This window comes from Cupressus sempervirens, chromosome 9 (assembly GCF_028749045.1).
Source record: "Cupressus sempervirens isolate cs-2001-9-10 chromosome 9, ASM2874904v1, whole genome shotgun sequence".
Classification (NCBI taxonomy): Eukaryota; Viridiplantae; Streptophyta; class Pinopsida; order Cupressales; family Cupressaceae; genus Cupressus; species Cupressus sempervirens.
The window spans coordinates 830,834,090-830,858,948 of NC_143126.1; the positions used below are offsets into that span (position 1 = coordinate 830,834,090).

The 24,859-nt window shown below is 35.3% G+C and overlaps 1 protein-coding gene across 2 annotated transcripts in view; it reads right to left on the reverse strand.

Annotated features, from left to right (window-relative positions):
- Nucleotides 1–232: 232 nt before the first annotated feature.
- The window catches only part of TSC10A (NAD(P)-binding Rossmann-fold superfamily protein), a 42,474-nt gene continuing 17,847 nt past the window's right edge, over nucleotides 233–24,859 (reverse strand). The window contains exon 4 of one of the 2 annotated variants that reach the window (XM_089802265.1): nucleotides 233–644. In XM_089802265.1, coding sequence (XP_089658391.1) covers nucleotides 635–644 — 10 coding nt within the window. In that variant the 3' untranslated portion in view covers nucleotides 233–634. Of the gene's footprint in view, nucleotides 645–10,643; nucleotides 11,042–24,859 lie in introns of those variants that run through there. The other variant, XM_089802264.1, reaches the window with a different exon arrangement.

Below are 24,859 nucleotides of genomic sequence, written 5' to 3' on the forward strand. Positions count from 1 at the left end.
CATTAAATAAAATTTGACAATGGCTTATTAGTGGTTTCAAAGAAATCTGATAATTTAAAAAACAAATACAAACCAAAGATTGTAACATGGATTCCATTTTTCACCTTAATCTGTCTTTCTATCTAGCATTAAATGTAACACTGTCAATATAAATCTACAATTCAGTGAATCTGCTAGAAACTTCTAGATTAGTTAATGTTAATCTTTTAACATTATCAATATTAACAAACAGTTTTTACCATCCGGATGAATCATGTCCTCCATAAAATCATTAATTCTCTCTTAGTTTTTTAACAGTTAACAGAAACATGTTTTGAGAAAATCTTCCATTTTCCTACTCCATATGGAAAACAACTAATTTACAATGAACTCAAATGATAGCTCCCAAACTCGCAGTTTATACCAACTCGTGTAAGAAATCTTACATAAAACACATTTTAGATATAAAATGTCATAATGTTCAGGAGAAAATGAAGATCGCCGAGATTCAATTTCTTACAAATCCTGACTGGGGAGTTCTTTATTCGCAGTAATAAGTTCTAAATGGTGAAATATGTACTCGCTTGTGCTTTACCCTAAAACATTGGTCAATTGATCTGTTGTCAAAGAGCTGGGTAGAATATCCTCATGTTTCTTACTTGAACCTGCAACAACAGCTTCAAAGTTACTAACAAGGCAACAGTTAAGATTCATGGTAATTTTGTATCAATTACTGAATAGTACTGGAATATTACTCTACTGGAATGTAATAAGGAAAATGAAGTCAGAATATAAGTGGATTTCCAAACAAAAGTTGTGTACTGCAAATATAAAAGCCATTGGAATAAGACAAGGAAGCTTTTTTATGCCATTTGTTAAAAGGAAACCATTAATTTTACAACTTACTGTTTTTTATTTATTAGCAGAACAAGAGATGATTACTAAAAACATATCAACAGAAAATCATAATACGCTAGTGTATAATTTAAGTAGGTTAGAAGCTGCATACAATGCTGATCATCAAGTTGTACCTAAAGCAAACCAAGCTTACACCTTATAATGACCGTACTATTGAAGAGGATCTTACAAGTAGTCCATGTTAGACATGGAGCACTGAAACAGCTAGGAAAGATAAAGTTATTGAAGCTTTCAACGTTGAAGTTCTCTGTGTTGGAGTAATTTATCTTTACTGGTGACTGAAATCCAATCTTATGTTAGTTGACAATTATCATTTCCTAGATTACATAATTATTTGTGCCATATAGTTGTCAGGTATTTGAGTTTTACCTACTCCTCCCTAACCTTACATTTTATTTGGCCACATGACACCTTTTGTGCCCTTCATTCTCATTCTTCTATTGAAAAATTATTTATCCCATGAAGATTGCTTCACAGGTTGCAGATCCTCGCCATGGAGCTGATCACCCCAACAAAAAGCTTCCGGTCTGCATCTCCTTCCATATTTGGGAAGCCTTTAACAGTGTTTGATCAAGGTCTAATTATTTCCAGAAAAGGGCATTCTGTTTGTCAATTAATTTGTCCCTATCATTGGACAAAATCGATTTGCTCTCTTGCGTGGGATCTAAATATGTCTGCGCATTGTCTAGATCAGCGATATTGTTGGCTTTACCTTCTTGTTTCTATTAGCACTTCTATTAATTCTGATTGGTGCCCTTTGTATTTATCTGCGGTCGATATAATCTTTATCGGACTCTCTACCATTCAAAATTGGCAGGGGTCTTTGCATTACTTGGTGACATCTTTATGCAGGGCATTGTATTTATTGGCGTTGTTTGCATTTCTTGGTGACATCTTTATGCAGGGCATCATATTTATTGGCATTGGCAGGCACTGCATCATCTTGCCAAATCTTTTTTACTTGTTGCTTGCAAGGAGGTTTGCATTGACCGTGTGTAGTGACTTGGAGATCTTTGAGAGATTTGTGGCTAGCAGTTCAATCAGGGGTACACTTCATATTTTTCTTTGTGATTTCATGTCCTTGGATTGGCTTATATCCATGAGATCAGGCACCGCGAGAAGCCATTCTAGTTATCTGACTTGCAAAAGAATCAACCTTCATTTGAATTCTGATCTGAAGCAGCAAAAATTAAAGGTGTGTAGCATTATTCTTTTGGCAGGTATGTTTCCCTTGCCCACGGCTTTCATGCTTGGTTGTTCACTACTCACCACTTGCAGCTATATCAATAAGCTGTGTTAGTTCTCAGGCAGTGATATAATGAAGGGAACTTTAATCTCGTATTCCTCTTGTGTTGAATACTTTATAAGCTGCAATGTGCTGATTCTTTTGTAAAGCATCTTGAGCCCAGGAGTTTGTTTGCCTTAAAGCTGCCATTTGAGGTGGATTGTGGAGACTCTCTGTGCCATGGATATCCACCACTTAATTGTGCCTTCCTGTCTTGCTCACAGCCTGAAGAAGCTTTTTTGCTTGCCCTCACTGCCTTGATGGTCAAATAGTAGAACCAGGAGCTTGTATTTGGTCTCCAAAAGTGCCTTTTACAGCCCTTTTTTCCAAACTAACACAACTTTTGCATCCAGAGTCCATTTTGGCACATCATATATCATCAAAAAGCTCTTTTCACCAACTTCATGGTCGTTGAGGTATTTTCCCCTTGAAGTTGCACGTTGGATTTGGCGCATATAAAGGAGTTGATTGGCTATATTGTTAAGTATATTTGCTGCATTCTCTTGTTTGATCATGGATTGGTCAAAAGTTGTAACTCCATAGAATTATCATCACTGGAAATCACAAATGGAGCTGTTTTTGTTAACATCGAAGTTGTATAGAATCACATTTAGTCAAGATCCTGAACCCCTACTAAGTGTTGTAGAAAAGAGATTATGGCTTAACAGAAGAGATGAAGCTCTTGGTACTCTTTATTTGTCCATTTCTCCTTATCTTCACTATCATGTTGCATCTTGTACACATCCCAATCAGATTTGGGCCATCTTGGAGGATCACTCTGGTAAGAGAGATAAGATGAAGTTTCAATTGGAGAATGAACTAATGAGCCTTGACACTAGAAATTTTGATCGTATCGAGGACTTATTCACCAAACTAAATTCTCATCGCAAGTAGTTGGTTGAATGTGTGTACAAAATATGATGCCTAGTTAATTCTTCCTATTCTCTCTAAACTTGGTCTGGATTATTCAGTATTTGCTTCTTCATTTTATGCTACTATAGATGCTCTAGATAGTGCATGCAAAATGCCTTCTCTTGATGGTTTTGCAGCACAGCTCACAAGGAAACAAGCAAAGCTGGCACAAATGGGCACATCGATGCCTCCACAATCTCAAGCACTTCATGCAAAGGACCCACACCGTAAGGCATCTAGTGGCAAGGGCAAGAAATGGGATAAAGATACTAAATCTAATGAGAGAAAAGGATCCTCCTTCACAACCGACTCCCAAGTCCGAGACCTCATATCAAGAGCAATTATCCAAAAAGATCAGATGTGCATATTGCAAGAAACAAGGACAAGATGACCATAAATGTTATATTAAGAAGATTGATGAGCTCTCACCTTCTTCAAAAGCACAATATACCACCACCCTCATCTGTATCTCCATTTTCATACCTCTCCACCTAGGGTGAATTATGCTAGTGAGGAGAAATTTGGTCATTCAAGCCTTGGAGTTCTTGAGCCTAGTGTTGGCTTCCTCCTCCATCACATCCTACTTCTTTTGAGTTTGAGATTGCTTCTGCTCATCAAGGTTGATCATTCTGTTCCAGATCATGCTATGGGGATGAGCATTTGGCAGGAATTTCGAACTTGTTTGTCGAGTCTCGTCTTGCAAATTCGTGATACCTACTTGAGGGGTTGTCTCTCCTATTTGATGACAGTTTCAACACAGATTTGGATACTTCTGTCTCTGGAGATTGATATTGATCAGTTTCCTCATCCACTTGCTTCATTGCATTCCTTGGATAAATTTGATCATGAGTATGTGGAGGCTTATTTGTGCTTGGAGATTCCTGCTTACTTTTGAGAGATTACTAGTTGGAGACTTCCTTCCTCCTTTCAAATGGACATGGCATGGCTTCTTCGCTGTTCAATGGACTTTGTTTCTTCCAAATGAAAAATATGTTGCTTGTAAGCATTGGGTTGTCTTTTGCTTACAAGAATCCTCCATCAACATTAGAGTTTTTTCATTATGAAGGGACTATGTTGTCTCCTTTCTTCCTTCATATGGGGGGGTCATTGCTTGTGTTGTATACATTATGTATGTAGTCCTAGGGTGTTGTGATTGAGTCCTTCATCAATGCATCTTGTTTGTTTCTCTCTTTCGAAAGTGAGTTTTCTGCCATATGGTTTTCTCCTTTTCTCAGTCTATGTGAGAATTCATTACTTCTTTCATGCATTTGCATTGTACATGGTAACTAAAATGGCCTAGTTTTCAGGACTCATCTTGCATCTTGCTCATATTGCATAATAAGTTACTCCCTAAGTAGCACTCAAGGGGGAGTAAATTATACCATACCTTAAGTCCAACCTTAGTTTAGTTGGCATTTATTATTTCCTAGATTACATTATTATTTGTGCCATATGGTTGTCAAGTAGTTGAGTTTACCAAATCCTACCTAACCTTACATTTCATTTGGCCACATGGCACTTTTTGTAACCCTCATTCTCTCCTGCCTGGCCTATATAAGCAAGCTTATGTACATTTGTAATTCATCTCAATATCAATTATCATCTCCTGGTGAACTATGATATCTCTTTTGTGAAGATTGTTTTGCAAGTTGCAAGTCTTGGCAGTGGAGTTGATCACTCCAACACTTTGCTTTTAGACATAAAAGTGGAAAGTAGAGAAAGCACCAAGCACAACCGTAGGAATTGTTTATTTGAAAATTTAGTTCTTTTGAGTCCATAGTGGCTTACCCAAGACTTTTGGGAAATGCCAAGAAAATTTAAGAGAGGCAAGGTCCTAGTCTACTATGCCATCCTACTCGTCTTTGCTAGCCAAGCAAACATTTTAAGTTCGAGTGAACCATAATAGCAACATCCAAACTTGTTGACAATTCACCTCCAAATTATCAAAATTGCTATTTTTTTCCTTCTGTTGACCAAAGGAAATCTAAAATATCCATTAACTCATGTAATGTGAATATTACGACACTTTCCAAATAATTCATAACTACCTTGAAGCACAAATGAGGTTTGTAACTATGCTTTTGTAGTCTAAATTTTCTGTTAGAAATTTTTCAAGATGCCTGCTCACCTGTTTTGAGCTTTATCAGACCAAACCATTAAATATTTTAACCAATTATCATAATTCAAGGTTGCAGTCAATCTCAGTAGTGAGACCCGAATTATGCAATATGTTAAGCTTGTAAACTTAAGCTTTATTTATATCTTAACATTTTCAAGATGACATTTGAGACCTAGAAACAAAAGCAAACTTAAGCTTCCACTTACACCAAGTGTCCCACAGGGAAGTACCACCCAATAAACAACAAAGAAAAAAAACACGAGTTTCTTCGACGAGGACAAGAGGATGCCTCCAAAACATCTCTCCATTGCACCCCACCTCCACCATGTTTCTCTATCAACTCGTACATATTTCTCTTGATTTCAAGCCAAAAAGAAACATTTTCTTAAAAGGGGGTGTTGGAAAATCTTTGAGATGCCCCAAAGTCCCTAGACATCAAAGAAACTTTTAGGCATTTTCCTCTGAAAAGGTGAAAAATAATAAAAATAAAAATAAAAAATAAGTTAAATAAACTATAAACATACAACCCTAAGTTGTTTTCAAAGATAATAAAATATTAAAAGAGGAACAAGCTTACTTCTAGAAGGGCAAGAAGATTGTGGAAGTACATAGTGCATTACATCTTATTGACCACAACACTTCTACATACAAGGGGGGTCCAACAGCCAAAGGAAGCTCAAAGCCCAGACAAATTGATGACGATGCTACAAAGGCGAGGTGGTTGTTATTGGAATGGATGAACTTGTGGGATCCAATAGTTTAATTGATCAAGACATTGAGGAGATAGACAAGGAGCTTGGGGATGATTCGAATCATTACTCTCGACTTCTAGTATTTACTATTTACCAAGGTTGCATGTACCCAAATACTGGTTACACGTATCCCAAGTACCAGGTACTCGATCGAGAGCATCATAGCTAAGGACCTTGATTAAGATTCCTAATTATTACTTTTCGATATTTTGTTTGTGCAAAGTAGCTTCTTGTTTATCAAGCTTAATTCAATACCTAATCAATTTGAAACTTTGATACGATATTGATTAACTATAAACTTTATCATTGTTCAAGCCAAACGTTTATCATTTGCAATATGTCATTGTCATATGATTTATGATATTCTTGTTCATGTTAAAATTCTACCTTCTCTATTATGCATCTAAAAGTTTATCATATATTATTATGACAAACATATTGCAAATCTGAAATTGAAAACAATACATTACATTTGCAAGCTTTATCATTATTCTTATTTTGGAAAACCATTGTCATGACTCATAATTTCAGATTTTCTATAAATATAAAAGTATAATTAAAAATAAAGCTTGACATACCCAAGTACCCCCGTCCCATATTATGAGAAATAGTTGTTCCCGTACCCGTACCCATACCCGTACCCCAAGTACCCCCGTCCCTGCACAACCTTGCTATTTACTATTTTGTATTTTGTTTTTGAAGTTTTAAGCTTTAACATTGTCGAATCTTGATAACTTGATTAGCCTGATTGTTATTTTAATGAAGATTCAATCATGATTAATACAATTGTGAAATATAGAATTTAAAATATTGAAAATTGTTGTTGCAATGTCGATATTCTATATTCATATTTTTTTATCTTGACATTTGTCATTTGAATACTACTACTAGACTCTAGTTATTATAATATACATGTTTATTTCTTTAATACTATTACTAATGTTTCATGTGCTAATAGTAATACTATATGTATTATCATTATCTCAGCAGCACTCCCCTATCACCATCCCTCTGGCATTGCCAAACTTAGGACCCAAGAACCCCTATCCTTGAAACACATTTTCTCATCCCTCCAAGGAAACATCCCCAAACCCCATTAGAACATAAATTACACTATGAACAACAGATACTAGACGATCACCATGAAATTTGTAGGCGTGACAAGATCACCATCAAGTAGATGATTGCCCTCAGTGTTTAAGAGAGGGAGCTCTTAGGTTTATAACTTTGAACACAATTTAAAAAGAGGAAAAAGAATGTGAACTATAAAGAAAAAGAGAGATCCTAAGAAATGGAAAACAAAAAGTGTGAACTCCTTCCATAATGCAAATGGAAATACTTGATAAATGTATAGCTTGAAAGAAGCAACAAAAATCATCATCAGGAAAAATTAAGTACTCGACATTTCTAACTGCATGGAAGGGATCGAAATCTCATTATTCAAATCCTAAAAACACAAAGTCTGCCAAGACACAGAGAAAAGAACCCTATTGCATTCATCTTTCCATTTTTAAATTATTGATCAAGTATTTGGATATCTACCTCTAACTCCAACCACAACCAAGACAACTTACTTTTCAGTCCACACTTCTAGAATTGATCATTATGAGTTAAATATGTGCAAATATTAAATTGACATGAGGTACAGTATTTTTACTTGTACACTTTATACTCATCCTTCATTGCATCTTTGAGAACTGTTGCACATGTATATCATTATTATTAATTAATCCCAAAAAGAATTGCATAACTATTCGTATGAAAGCTAATTATATTGTGATATGAATATCAGGATTTAACTGTGTGATTTTTGAGTCAAACTCGATGACCCATGTTTCATGAGTAGTGATTCAACATGAATCCATCTCTCATGAGAATAAATGGAACACTTAGCACTCATTGGATCTAGGTGATGCTCACAGGGGTGAAGCACCGGGACTTCCCGGGAGGTCACCCATCCCAGTACTACTCCAGCCTGAGCGCGCTTAACTACAGAGTTTCCTCCATAGTTAAACCCAAAGCTTGCAACCCCATTTGCAAAACCTTCACCAAGTGTTGTGCCTTATGAACCATTCATTAGAAAGCCCCTTAAGCTCATCAATTGATAAGTAGGAGATAATTTCCACAGCTAGTCAAATTGTGATATGAATATCAGGATTTAACTGTGTGATTTTTGAGTCAAACTCGATGACCCATGTTCCATGAGTAGTGATTCAACATGAATCCATCTCTCATGAGAATAAATGGAACACTTAGCACTCATTGGATCTAGGTGATGCTCACAGGGGTGAAGCACCGAGACTTCCCGGGAGGTCACCCATCCCAGTACTACTCCAGCTTGAGCGCGCTTAACTACAGAGTTTCCTCCATAGTTAAACCCAAAGCTTGCAACCCCATTTGCAAAACCTTCACCAAGTGTTGTGCCTTATGAACCATTCATTAGAAAGCCCCTTAAGCTAATTATATGTCAACTACATACCTATATAACATAAAGTACCTGGCCCTTGACACGTTAGATACACCCATGTACCTTCAACTACAGTCACATGGTACTGAAACCAGACTACATTTTTAATGACACGAGACCATAAACAAATATGCCACATGGACCTAGAACATGAAACCAGCAAGAATCAACCATTGGACATTAGAGCCCATGATACTGTTAATAGAATTTTCAACGAAAACGAGGAATCATTGCATCACCAAATTTCTGATGTAGAAAAATTTATAAGCCCAGATATATTTTTTTAAATCAATTCTGATGTATTATCTACCCTTTGGAAAGTGGGGGTGATAATGATCATGATGCATCCATTTAATCAAAACATGAATGGAGAATCAGCTTAAAAATCAATAAAGTTCTTAATATCAGTCAACAATTCACAAAAAAAAAAGTTTGTTTTTTTAAAAAAAATCTGCTGAGGAATAAAGATTGCTGCAAATGTAATAGCTATGACTATATTTTTTGTGCATTCCAATGGCAGCAATCTCTCTTGCATTTATATTGAGGATGAGCGAAGGGGAGACATGTCTATTCATTATTATGTCATTAATATAACGACAATTATATATATATGTATGTATGTATGTATGAATTTAGTATATGTATACCCAGTTCATATATACTAAATATATATACATATTTTCACTAGTTTTGACTCGGTATTTATCTGACTGGAGCTATAAAACATCAACAAAATCAATCTGAAAAAGGCAAACTGAACTCACAAAAACAAATTGATCAATAGAAATGCAGGCACTCCCAAGTTTGATTAACAATTATAATCATAAACTGATTGACAATTAGAATAATAAGCAATTTCAATACAAAATCTGATTGGAAAAATCCTTAAGTTTGTTAGGGAATGACTAGTCATTATTATTGCCACACTTTCTGAGAGAAAAATATATCATGTAAATCAAAATAAGCATCTACTGATCCAAAAAATATCAGTCCTTTAATAGATCACTTTGTGTTCAATGATGATAATCAAAAACATATTTAGAACCATATAAAAATTGTAATATATAACAGAGATTCATAAATTTACTTCTCCAAGCCCGTGCAAATTATAGGTCCATCAATAAGACCTTTGTTAAGTGTCGGTTTCCGTTTTGTGTTAATTTCTGAATCTCTCACCTGATGCTCTCTCCAGCTGGCGTAAAAGCTGTTAGTCTTGAACTTGGGCACTGGGACATCCCACACTTACTAAAGTAAACTGCAATAGTTGTGTACCTTTATTTAGTGATGGTTTTTCCCAATTTGGGAATTAATATTTAACATTAGCTTTCCTATGTTTAGGTGGTGTCTGCTCTACTCTTCGACATTTTTGAAATTGTTTTATTTCTGTTTTTATTTTGTTTTTTAATTGTGGGTATGTAGGACCCATTTTTTCTAGTCTGGTTTTTAAGAGATGGAAAGCATGACAAGGCTCCAGTTTTAATTAGCACTTTAGCTCTGTTTTTGTGAATCCAAAGACAGCAGATTTATGTAATGACCATTAGCAATCACTTTTGTAAGACAATATGATAAAATCTATAGTATTCAGAATATTCAGAAAGCAAGTCATATAATTTTATTCCATCTTATTTGTTGGCTTTTGTAATCAGCAAATTTATTTTGCAAGGTAACGTACTCAGAAGACTGCAGTTTTCACTAACATTTCAGTTTACTGATTCATTTATTAAGTGCAGAATCTGCTTACCATTTTCTGAATTTTAACCCAATTATGATGTCATACCCATCCTCATTGATCACAAAAACTAATATCAACAAGCTTGCACAAAAATGATAGGAGAGATGTTTGTATTCATAAAATCCTAACTGGCTAACAATATGTCATGAACGAAGGGCAAAATGAAGTCCATGTTTCATCAATGGTTCAGGTCTTTCAAGAATATGGTCAAAGGACACTGGTTTAGTGATTCCAATCTCTAAATTTGAAAGTCTTTTCCTTTGGTGACTCCAATCTCATTATTCCAATGGACACTGCTTTAGTGAGTCATACAAACTACTATTACCAGTATCACACTTCTCGTATTGAAACCAATCCAGAAATTTTACAAATTACAATCTCACATCAATAGCATAAAATAAAACTATAGAAAATAACACCACCAGCACTTGAAGAGAATGGACCATCCTCATGTTCCACAAGGTGACTCTTTCTACAAATTCTTGAAAATTCAACTGGACTGTTATTTCTTTTAGATAGAATATACTTGTGCAGATCATGCATCCCTTCTTATGTTGAACTTTATATAGTTTTTATAGCTCATTTCTTACAACCAATTAATCAAAAATACATGGGAGTCGTTTGGCATACAGCCACTCCTCACCATAAATATGAAACCAAAATATCCTTGGCTATAACAAAATAATATATAGAGTTGTTTTTCGCCTATGGCCGTTGTACATCATAGAATTACATACTAAGACTATATTGGTTATAAGTTATAACAACATTTATTATTCAACAAAGCATTATTAGAGCAAACTAATTAGCAGCTGAAATCAGATTTGTTGACAATGTATCCACATTGCATTCACGGTAGGAAGTTTTCTTCTCCATCCTGTTTGATCACACACAAACCAAGGATATTAAACTTCCTAAATCAATTTCCCAAAGCTCATTTTATTACCTTTGACAAATTATAAACCTTCATTTTCATATTTTTTATTTGTGGCAAATGATAAGATGTAAAAGCTAAAGTTGGTGTACAGATTGGACAGGCAAATTGAAATCTTATGGCAATAAAAGACACAAACATATGTAAAGCACACAGGTCTTTGACTTGTCACTAATAACCTTATTTTCTCAGAAAATAAATGAATTGAGAATGGTCAAGTTGGTGGTATGATGGTTTTGGCAATGCCAAATGATTAGTGCCTCCTGAATTCAAAAAGAAAATTTTGAGAATTATTTAACAATTCCTACTAATTCCAGTATTCAATCTTGCAGATATATTGCTCCAATTGGCTCTCAGAGAAGACCTGTTGCAAGGTGTGTGCACTTCTACTCCTTGTGCTATGCAGCACAGTAGTAGTTCGTGCATGGCTTAATCGACTTTTGTGCTTGTATAAGTCAAGTGGTTGTATCAGGCATTAACAGGTCAATCTTTTGGTGCAATGGCAACCAACAATTGGTATCAGAGACGAGATCACAGGTTTGAACCTCGCGCATGCACTCCAGGGGGGGTTGTTGCAAGGTGTGTGCACTTGATCTCCTTGTGTTGTACAACGTAGCGGTGGTTCCTGACATGGCTTAACCGCCTCCTATGCTTGTATAAGTCAAAGTGGTTATACTGGTCATTAACAGGTCAATCTTTTGGTGCAACGGCAGCCAACAGACCTAAATGATAGTAATGAGACATTAGGTGGACTGGAACCGCTTGATCCTTTCCAGAGTTATGTCAATAACAAGCCTAATTCCCAAGTTGATATTTAAGGTTTAAACCATGGTACTGGAAACGTCTTGTTTGGCACTTGATATAGGAACGGACATACAGATTCAAGAGTGGGCTAAGGTTTGCCCACAAGATACACAAGGCATAGTCCTACTTTCCCAAACTGTGGGTATGTCTAGAACATACCCATAGGATACCTGGGCAACAAGGTCGTGTGTTTGCTGTGCTCAGGCATCCCACCTGTGCCCAATTGCATCCAACTCTCTATCTGCATCATTCATCTTTTTTTTAAATAGAAAATGTTTTTTTAACTTTAATAAAAGCATTTGGAACGTTAATAAACCCCTAAAACAATAAAACAAAACGTAAAAGTGGCAACAAACATCCATTGTCACAATTATAAAAGCAAAAAAGTTGGTCCTTTTGTAAAGGGAAAGATTGCACAGTTGTCAAAAACATGTTTCCTTGGAGCTACAAAAAGTTTCCCATCTATTTACTACCTGAATTACTTTCCATCAGCAGCAATTTTTTTTTTCCTTCCAGCTTCCAAAATTGTTACTTATCCTCTTTTATCAATTTCATGACTAATTTTTTCTTATCTATATAAGGAACAATTCCATTTATGATTTTTTAGCAGTTTCGTATTTTTATAATTTAATTTCTCAACAAGTTTTCAGATTTAATTTTTGTCAGGGTTGCAAATGTAGAGCTTCAATTATATATCTTCTAACAGAAGTCATTAGACTTTCGTTCAAATTTCTCTACGTAAAAACAATTATAGCCAGGTTTCAAGCATTTTCTCAGCCTAATTAATGATCTAGCAATGCTTCAATTGTAAAGATGCATCATAGCAATAATTCAATAACAGAAGTAAAAAGAGGTCCCTTGTATAGAGAAAGAGGTGGCAGAAGAAATGAGTCAAGACATACATTTGCCATAGTGGCCATGGATCTCTCTTGTAGTTATCTATATCATAGTAAGTTCCTACATGTATACTCACCTTGTTCACAAGAGCCTCACTCACAGGAAGAAAATTACAGACTGAAGTGGAGATAAATTCATTGGACCTCAATGACTGCATGCAAGTTACAAAAATAGGTGGCCTTATCTAACCAGCACACATGAATATCCTTATAAATGTATTTGACAAATACTGTGAAGAAAGTGTTGGAATATTATAATACTCTTATAGTATTATTATATTACAACATATCTACTGTAATATTCGATATTATTATTAACACATACAACGGCAGTTGATTGTTAGTTGTTCAGTTTCCATTCTGAATTAATTATGCTTCTGTATATTTGCCTCTTCAATAATAAATCTGCTCATTGCATTTTTCCAATTTAATTTTAATATCAAGTTATCAACATACAACAAAAAGCCAAGTGCCTATGTATGAAAGTAGGCAATTGAGAATCCCATGAATCAGAGTAGAGGATTGTAGAGGCATGTAGAGGTCATCTAACGCATGACAAAGAATACACAACAGGAGCCATTTCAGCAAAACACAATCAGCTACCAATTATCCCATCCTCTTCTGTTTGGCATAAACGAGTCAATCATCTCAATTTGGGTTACCCTCTTGCATTGAGTAGTAGAGACATGGTACAAGGACATTCCTCATAACAAAAATGAAAGTTCATTCCTCCAATTATACTGCTTGGAGGCAACACCGCACTCATTTTCCTACTATAGAAACACGCTCTTTTGTTCATTTGGATTTGGTGTAGACTAGTTTGTGTGATCCCATGACACATAATCATACCCATGCTCAGTATTTCCTTTGCTTTTCTATGCAGATGATTATACTTGTAAGGAGAATCTACAGTGATTAATAGTTGCCCATTGTCCATACACCTAAACCAAAATGATGTTATAAAGAAGAATAGTTGTACTCTAGTAAAATGGTGTGACGTATGTTTATGGATGTATTGATGTTTGGTAGCTTCAGTCAGATAAACCTACAAAACAATACTATTGTGTGTGTGTGTGTGTGTGTGTGTGTATAGTATTGTGTGTATACTACATATATGTGTGTGTATGTGTGTGTGTGTGTGTGTGTGCGCGTGTGTGTGAGAGATATAAAATTATATATATATATATCTAAGTATGATTATGGGTTTGAGGGCAGCGAAGGATTTTGGAGGGCAATGAAAGGAACAACGAAGAGCTATAAGCTCTTTCTTGTTTGGAGTGCTTCAACTGTGCAAGAAAAAAGAATTGAGGAAGTAAAAGTTGGATGGGAAATGTTAAAGGAGATCCTGCAGCAGATGGAAGAAGGATTCAAGGATTGCCAAGAAGGCTTGGCTGGATACTATAGGTGGCCTCTTCATTCAAGAAAATTCCAAGGATTTTGGTTTCATAGACAAGGTTAGCAAGTAGGCAGCTCTGGTGATTTATAGATTACTATAGTCGTGGTTAGAATTTTTGTACCGGCTCTTATTATCACTTCTTGTTTGTGAAGGGGCTTGGCAAAGCTTGTTATTTTTAGTCTCTAGCAGTTGCTAAAAGTAGTTTCAGCGCAGTTTTGTGAAGAAAAGATATGACTCATCATGTTAGTATTAGTTTTTAGCAACAGCAGATGGTACTTTTGGTTGCTTGTGGTAGCTTTAATGGCAGACTTGTTTCAATTAAGTCTATCAGATTCTCACAATAAATTTTGATGCATGTATTCTTTCTGGGATAGATTGTGTAAACAATTTTTATCACCAACGTTTTGGATCATACTAAATTACCCATCCTCAGGGCAAAGGAGAGCGAAGGAACATGAAAAATGTAGATTGCAGACTGGGGCAACGGTAAAAAAGGAGAACGCAGGGAGAGAGCAGAAAGACACGGAGACCCAGGAAGATAAAACTACCAAGAGCAAAAAAAATAAAAAAAATTAAACAAACAAGAAACTACCTAACCAAAGACAAAAGGAACAGAAAATTGAAAAGGGAAAGCTCAACCACAACAAGATAAATAAATAAATACATACACCTAAATAGATATACGAAGATATACATGATATATATACATAAAAATAAACAATTACAAATAAATAAATAACTAAAAATATAAATACATATACATATATATATAGTAAGCCTTATTAAGGGAGGAGAACGATCAAAAGAAAAGAATAAGAAATTGAAAGGGCAAGAAATGAAAAAGAATAATAGAAGATAAAACTATATATATATAATATGAGTAAGCGAAATTTACAAATTAACGAGACTCAGACACGGCTCTGGCTCGACAAGGGCAATTCAACTCGTGACCCAGCTTGAACTTGGTCGTGACTCGGCGAGCAAGGGTATATTAATAGAAATACCATATAGGAATATAAGATCTTTGATGACTTGGCAAGTCACTGTCATAGTCATTTTGAACCGGCGGGGGTAACCGGACTCGCAAAACTACAAACAACCCAATATGAAGATAATCATTTGCCAAAAGAAAAGTCTACAAATTGCTCTTCCTAGCTATTATTTCCATTCAATTCACTACTTTGTTCTTTCATCAATTGAATTGTCAAAGGCAATGATAATCACTCTCATAATGCCTTTGACATATCAACACAACCAATTGTTGTGTTCACCTTGCTACTAAAGTTGCACTGCTGATGAAGTTGCTTGTGATGTTGAGGTTATAGTGCTAACAAAGTGAATACCACTATGCTACTGAAGTTGTCCTAGTTGCTCATGAGAATCCTTGTTGCTAAAAGTGGACAGACAAAGGTTGATGAGGTGACTCACATATCCTGACAAAGTACATTGAAAACAAACAAAATGGGTGGTTTACCTTGCAATAGAAGTTGCAACAATATTCTTTTGCTACCGAGGATAGTCAAAAAGTTATTTTTTGTCTCTAAACTCATCCAAGCATGCCCCAAAACCTAAACATAAAGCCAAAATTCACCTCAACCTACTCATTCTATTTTTGTGATCCAGGATTGCTCAGGTCTCAAATTCTCTTCTATCAATTCATTATATCAATTGGTATCAAAGAAAATTTCAATCACTTATATAGCATTTGATTCCTAAAATTTTCACACTTGTCATTATCACCTCTCACATTGAATACAAAGTTGTCATTCCTCCACATTATACCAACCAGTGTTATCAACCTCAGAATCGGCTCGAACTTGGTCAGGCCCAAATTAGGCTTCGACTTGGACTCAGCAATTGGACTCAGCAAATTAAAGAACCCATGAAATTCAAAGACTTTCAAGGATTTCAAGTTTTTTTCATGCATTGTCTAGCCAATTAACATCAAATACAGAATAATTGAGATAAATAAAAACTACTTTGCACACATACACAACTTTTCATAGATAACATAAGTATAAATGCAAGTTTCTAAAAGAAATTACTTAGTTAAACTGAATAACATAATTGATAATAGAAATCTGAAATATAGTGTAACTGTCAAATGTCTACAATATCTATGGAATATGCAATCCATGGAATCAAAAGTTCAAAACATATATCAAAAGAAAGGCTCATCGTAGCTTATGTCTTCCTATGAGTACGCCTAAGATAGCCCACATTAGTACCAACCAATGTTACCAACCTCGAAATTGTCTCAGACTCAATCAAGCCCAAATTAAGCTTCGACTTGGACTTGGCAGTTGGACTCAGCAAATTAAAAAATCCATGAAATTCAAAGATTTTTAAGGATTTCAAGTTTTTTTCATGCATTGTCTAGCCAATTAACATCAAATACACAATAATTGAGATAAATAGAAGCTACTTTGCACACATACACAATTTTTCATAGATCACATAAGTCTAAATGCAAGTTTTTGAAAGAAAATACTTACAGTCAAACTGAATAACATAATAAAACTCTGAAATATAGTTTAACTGTCAAATGTGTACGATATCCATGGAATATGCAATCCATGGAATCAAAAGTTCAAAACATATATCAAAGGAAAGGCTCATTGTTGCCTATGTCTTCCTACAAGTACGCCTAAGCTAGGTCATTGAAGACTCTAGAACCATCCTCTCTCCCTGTGTCTGAGGTTGAACCTCATTGACATGTTCATCATGATCATCCTCCCCATCCTCATAATCCTCATCATCAACCAGATCCATCATTCTTAGCCTTAGGGTCCTATACTAGGTCTCCTCGTGCACTAGCCTCCTCCACCAACATCGCCACTGCCTCTACCTCTTGATCCACCTGATCAATCCACTCCAAGTCTTCATCACCGAAGATAGGATCATCAACCTCTGTGTTTCACCCTGTTTGTATATCAACCTTCTTTAATACAATGGGAGATGTGTTGGTGATCAAAATCTGTTTGTGATAGAAGCGAAGGTAGTAGTGAACAAAAACAAGATCATTCAACTTTTTTGCTCCCAACCTATTACACCTCTTTGAGTGTGTATGCTCGAACATACTCCAATTGTGTTTGCATCCCGAAGCACTAAATGGCTGGCTCAAGATACGAACTACAATCCTCTGTAGATTTGGCACATTATTGCCAAACATCTCCCACCATACATCTAAAAGAAGAAAATTTTAAATCAGTTCTATAACTTTGACTTTATCAATCTAGACTTTAGATTCTAAAAAGGTAATAAAATAGAAATTAGAATTTGGAATCATTGATTTTTACCAGGCATCTGTTTTGTCTGATTTTTCTAACATAAGTCTCGTGAAAATAGGTCTCTTAGTGCTTTCTTATACATTTGTATCCCACAGACTATAATTGTTCCAAGAGTTTCATCAGGTGAAATTCTCTCTATAACATCATAGAGGCCATTCAACACCTCTTTATCAACTTTAAAATCTAGGTTGAATTGGTAAGTTGGATTAAGAAAGTGGGCAACTGCATGTATAGGCCTATGAAGTAGATTGTGTCATCACTTATCAATGACATCCCATATGGAACCATATTTTTCTTAATTCCTACATAAAAAGCTCAAATGGCCTCTTTTGCACTATCTATGCCCTCATAAATGTAACCCATTGAAGGCTTCTCTTCATCAGCAATTCATAGAATAACAATAGGAGGCTCTATGAACTGCAATCATTGTGAAAAACAAAACATTAAGCTTTAAGTTTTTCGTTCAAAAATGAACAATGTGAATGTCAATGAACATAAACAAGTGTTTAAAACTTTAACAAAAATAGTGAAATGAAATAGAAATGAGCACAAAAAGGAAAATTACCTCCACAATCTCCTTGGCGGGTTTCCAAAAGCCACTCTCATCATAAACCCAATCAACCACCTCAACTGTTGCATTGAGCTTTGCATATGATGAACTTGTCCACTCCTCACATACAAACATACCTTTCAAACCACCTTTGCGTTAAGACAATATTTCAACATGAGAAAATTGGTTGCAAATCTACTGACCACTGGACGAGATAACTCTATTTTCTTTGTATGTTACCTCATAAGGTTGAGGACCCGAGTATGATTATATATGAATTTGCGAATATTCTTGCTTGCTCTATACTTTTTTTTATCCAAAGAATTTTACCTAGATCCTCCAACATGAGGTCAATGCAATTGGCAACACGAGGGGTCCAAAACAAGTGGCAATGCCTCTCCATAAGAAGTTTACCGACAGCAACATAATTTGTGGCATTATTTGCCACAATTTACAACACATTCTCCTCACCCTCCTCCTTTAATACTTCCTCCATTACCTCACAAAGATACTCAACATTTTTAGTCTTCCCTGAGGCATCAATTGATTTCAAAAACATTGTGGAACCTAAGAAAAAATAAAGAAATTTAGTACAATCACAATGATCAATCAATTTACAACTAGCTTACTAAATTCTTACTTTCTAAGTACAATATGGAATTACATGATGAGGAGACAAGAAAATTCAGTAGTGTTCAATTTCTTCTATCAGTCCAACCATCGGTCATGATGGTGCAACCCTTCGCGAATCATATTTTACGTTGTTCCTCAATTTCAACTTTTACATCAGCAACTCAATGGGCCAAAATAGGACCTTTTAGCTCCTCATCATTACGGACTTTGAACCCCAGACCACAATAACAACATCTATGGCAATCTGCCAATAAGGAGGCCTAAAACAAATTAAATAAACAAATAACTAATAAGTACACTTTTAATGCAAGCAAGAGAAGACATACAAATTAAAAATTAAAATTTTAAGTACCTTGTTGCATTAAATGGAAGGTTGTTGTAGAATAAGAAATCTCCAAGTGCCAACTTTGTTTGCTCATGCTTCTCCTTATTGCAAGCTATGTTCTCAAGGGATGGTTGTGCACCTAGAGTTGTGCGTGGAACAAAGATGGAATCAAGTGAGGATCTTTGCTTACACACCTAAGGCTCAATGCTCACAGTCTGAGATACAGTGGTACTAAAAGGTGGAACTGGAGGGTGACCGTGTCCATGATAACTTGAAGAGCCCTCTACACTTCTAGTTCCGGCTAATCTCTTCTTCTTCTTTTTTATTCCTTCTTCTTTGCAGCTTGCTCTAAGAGAGCTTGCATATCACACATAACCTCTTGAAAGACCGCCTTGCATGCTTTGATATCACGTCTTGGTATATGTGCAATGTGATATTTCAATCTATTAATGCCTCCCCCATTATATGTTATCATACAATGGCAACATCTCACAACTCCTTATTTATGGCCAGGAATGGCATGTTTCCAAGCCCTATCCCTTGCTACTGCACTAAGGTCAGCATTAGGGTTAGTTTTAGGCCTAGTTTCACTACCCTCAAGTTGAGACATGATGTTGCTACTACTGCAATATACCATAAATGAAAAAAAATAAGTATCTAGAATATAGAAAATTGAATTTACACATACTAGGGCTGCTTACTTTTCAAGTTCTTCCTCGGCATAAAATGGAACAAATTTAAAGAGTCCAAACAAATACAAACAAAAAAAGATTCATGACTGTAAAAAAATTTGCAAAATAACAAAAAAAGAAGTATCTTACCTCTTCAAATTTGCTCTAGAAATGGAAATCTAACCCAAGTTTGAATAAGCCTTCCCCCAATGTTTTTTTAACTCTTCTCAATATGCTTAGATGCAAGCTACAAATTGGCACAAACAATCAGCAACAGATCAATGAGAGCCAACCAATTTGCTAATCTATCTCTCAAAACCTCAATACTCTTTCCTTGACTCTTCTTTCTCTATTCTTTGTGTTTGCAAGTGATAGAATGACCTTTTTATGTCTTACTCATGTTTTACCAACCAAAAACACAAAAAAAAGACATTAAAATTTTGTTTCAATGTCCTCTTTGGATGCTACTCGCCAGCCGAGGCTTCCTTGACGGGACTCGGTGAGTCAACCGAGTCAGCTACCTCGGTGAGTCCTATTCTAGAGGCCATTCGCTTCGTTTTGCCCACCTCGGCTCAGGACTCGCGAGTCTTGTACTGCTAATACCATTTGGCCATTCCCAATCAAAGTCAATTTCTTCAATTTTAGTTGAGCATTTTCATACTCATTGTGGCTTGTCTCTACACTTTCCCCCCTCAGTGAACTTCCACTAATTTCCTACTGTCGATTGCCCTTTTTCTTTGAGTACTAAATTCTCCTTGCTATCTATTGTTGTTTTGTTCATAGGAAAGATACTCCACACCTCTTGGTTGTTTCCAGTCCAGTCAAAGGCCTCGAGGGATTTCAAAGGCATCCCCAAACATGTCATACAGGATTGCATCTAGAACAAACTTGAGGACACATCCCCATCTAACAAAGCTCATTGCTTCCACAACTATCGTCAATACACAGTCAAAGCAAAAACTTCCCTTCAACAAAAAGTGATCAAATGACATGTCCACAGCTTCCATTAGAGAAAACCATCTAGAAATATATTAAATAAAGGTACTAAGAAGAGGAGAATTAGATCAATAATCTCTGACTTATGTAAATGGCATTTAATTTCACATGCCAGCTGTAAGACAACATAATCATAGATGATTGAGGTAGTAGCCCTACTACTTCAAACATGTATTTTAAATAGTAAATTTTCCTTGCTATATATTGTTGTTTTGTTCATAGGAGGGCATTTCCCACACCTCTTGGTTGTTTCTAGTCCAATCAAGGACCTGGGGGGATTTCAAAGGGGCATCACCAAACATGTCATAGAGTATTGCATCTAGAACAGACCTAAGGACTCATCCCCATCTAACAAAATTCATTGCTTCCACAGTCATAGGAATAACTTCCCTTCAACAAAAAGTGACCATCATATCTACAGCTTCCATCTTGGAAAACCATCTAGAAAATATTAAGAAAGGGTACTAAGAAGAGGAGGATTGGATCAATATGTCTGACTTACGTAAATGGTATTTAATTTCAAATACCAGCTGTAAGACAACACAAACACAGATGATTGAGGTAGTAGCCCAAACATGTATTTTGAATTTTGATTGAATACAATCCTTCATGAAGTGTTCCCTAAATAAGTCATAGCCAAAGAGTAGTAATTTGCATGCTCTAAAAGTAGAATTAGAGTATGTTTGTATCATGCTTGCATCAGCTACATGTGGAATCAAAGCAGGTTTATTTGTGTGCCTAAAATTCTAGATGAGCTAATCTACATAAAGAAAACATCTCTATGTGTTGATTACTCTTGCTCTCAATGTTACATCCCAATTTTTGACCTAAATTAAAATGTTCATATAGCTGTTGAGGTTCACATGAAGTCAGTTGACAGTTAAATTTGTTATAATCCTGCGAAATGGTAAGATGGTTAGTCATTATAATTTCATGTAAACATAACATGCTTATTGATTATTTATCACAAATTCATAGAATTGAAAAGGCAACTAGTCGTTATGATTATTTATGACTAAATAACTTGTTATGATTTAACTGTGGAGAATTTCCTTGTAGGAAGCACGTCGAAGGGGTGGAAGCATTGTTAAAAAAGAATTAGGCACAAAAGTATCACCATCACTGGGCAAATGGGTCTGAATCATGAATCACCATGGTTGAGGACCTAGAGACTTGAACATCAGGATACAAACGATGGAACCACATGAGCTATTAAATAAACAATTTAAAAGATAAAATGATTTAATTAAAATATAATACATACCTTAAAGGTTTTGATTGATCTTTCTCCATATTATTTTAATATATGTTCACGAACAACAATATATATACCTATGTACGTACACAGAGATAAATATAAAGTGGCACCAAAAATATTATTTTCTTTATAATAAAATGATGCCACCTCATTAATATATCTATGTGTACGTAGATAGATATAAACTATAATATTTTTTGAATTATAGCCTTCAATCTTCTTCCATCTTTTTATTCTTTTCTTGTTTGAAACTGATTGAACACTTGGCTCATTTATTTGGTGTTCAAAGAGCCAAGATATTATTTATGTTATGGAAGCCAAGGAGTCACATTATTTCTTTTTAATAGATGTGAAGAGTGAGAGGCGGATATATATCTATTCTTTCATGCACCCAACTTCCATATGTTTTTCAAGCACCTAACTTTTATGTCTTTTCAAGCATCTGACATTTATTTTTCATGCACTCGACTTCCATATGTTTCAAGCACCCGACTTCTCAACATTATCAACCACGTCTACCTTGGCACCCGATAGCTCTGTCAATTAGTAATCTTTGCATTGTTTTTCCAACCACGAATTCTGATTATTCAGAAGATCTGCACAAATCGTGAGCAACATTTATACTGGAAACAGGCATTCAAGGCGAGTTGTTATAATTTCAGCAAAACTCCATTCTTCTTTCAAAATATATCAAGTTATGTGATTAACCTAAAACCAAATATTGCAATGTAATTCTACCAAATTTGCTACAGCATTCCAATTTATATAGCAATAAGCTACAGCTTATGACATGTTGTAAATTATCTTGCTTAATAGGAGTTATCTATGGCAAATAAAAAGCCAAGTAACCATGTTGTGAAATCATGATTTAATATGCCATTGGAATTCAAATGATATTCTCTGTAATCTCAAGAGCACATTCTTCAAATCACAGATTGTGATAAGCTGGAATATATATTATTTATGATTCAGTTTAGAATCAACGGACAGAGCCGAATTGCTCTGAGATTCCGAACACCTAGGACTCACCGGTTGTATAGCCATGGAAAAGATGAACAGGTGAATCTGCAATAACATGAAACAAAATCAGATGTAACACAACAATGTTTATCATTTTTTAAAAGGAATCATTTAATAGCTCATGCTTGATCAAGTGGTGTGATTAGATACCAGGATGCTTAGTGGATGACAAGGTGTTACATGTCTATTCCGGATAGGAAGGGTCTTTCTCATTTGAGATTGTGTGAGAATAAATTATGGTCTGAGGTTGGGTGGTTAAGCCCCTGACAATGTTTCGCCTCTCCACAAGATGTCGGACATGCATCAGATAAAGATAAGTTATGCATTCAAACATTTGTCGGTAACAATTAAGCAATCGGAAGAAAAGGAACGATATAGTGGTATTGATGCCCCAAATGATACAGTGGTATCTGAAGCCCTAAATTATACAGTGGTATCTGATGCCCTAAATGATTCAATGAAAATTGATGCCCTAATTGATACAGTGGTATGTGATGCCCTAAATGATATAGTGGTATTTGATGGTAATCGTCATTTGATTTTGATATAGTGGTATTTGATGGTAATCGTCATTGATTTTGATATAATGGTATTTAATGGTAATCATCAATTGATCCTAAGTGATATTTGTGGACTAATCTGGGTGATTGTAGAAGCATCCCTATATTAATTTTTTGGATCAAATTCCACGTTATGTAGATTTTAATTTCCATAGCAAATTCATTGATGCTATTTTCAGATGAGTTTTTGTTTAAGTAATTATAATTGTTAACCTCATTCACATGAACATAACTGATATAACTGTCTTCCTATGAAAATGAAGTAATAACTGTAGTTTTTAATATGTTAGTTGTTAATTAAGACCTGGGAAAAGTGGATGTTACACTCAAAAGGGTCATATTGTTTCATGACATATTCCTTCAACACCAATAATCATGTGCATATAACTCGTAAAATTGTAACAAGAAACCTTCCTCACAAAACCCCATTGACAAGATTGGGAAAATAGCTGTTCCTTTGACTTCTATAAAACCTATTGCCCTCTGATCCATAAATGAATAAGGCCTAGTTCTAAACGATATATTTCAAATTGAACATATCATATGCACTTGATTTTGTTGCAATGCCAAATTCATGTCCACTCTTTACTTAACAAAACTCCTTAACAGGTAACATGTTCCAGCACCGTTTTCAGTGCTATTCAACAGCTTTTCATCTTCTACTTGCTTCTATCTCTACTTGATGTGCCTTGTTAAGGTCATGTTGACCCCTATTTGGCTTTCTATAGTCTTGTTGTTTTTGATCAGTTGCACTTATAGCATGGGTATTTCTCCCTGTTGTCATTGGCAGTCTTGTCACTTTTGCCAAAAAAGAAAAACCAAGTATGTGAAATGGATGATGAAAAATCAAAGGCACTTTTGGCATTTCACTTTCTGTAGTGTTTCTGTGTTTAGTAAGTTGCACTTGTGGCATGGCGATTTCTTCCTGTTGTTATTTGTAGTTTGATCACCTTTGCCAAAAAACAAAAACCAGGTCTGGGAAATGGATGATGATAGTCATGGTCACTTCTGCCATTTCAATTTTCCTTCTAGTTTGTAATGACCCCTCAAACATTAAACCCAAATGATCTACTTTCACTATGAGAACCGTGTCTATGGCTTATGTGCATGGTGGAGTGATGTAGAAATTTGGCACAGCAGATGTATTCTGCATAAAATTTAAATTTGGGCAATTTGTTCAATCTAAGGCATCCAAGGGGAAAATCGCAAGTTCTTCGAGATGAGAACCCTCTAGAATTTCACAATTGGAATGAAGAAAGAAAAACCTTGTTTCCAATCTTGAGTAATTCCATCTGGCGATCAAATTTCTTTAGAGATTCAAGATCTTGTTTATAGTTTGTATATGCTTCCTATAGATTTGCT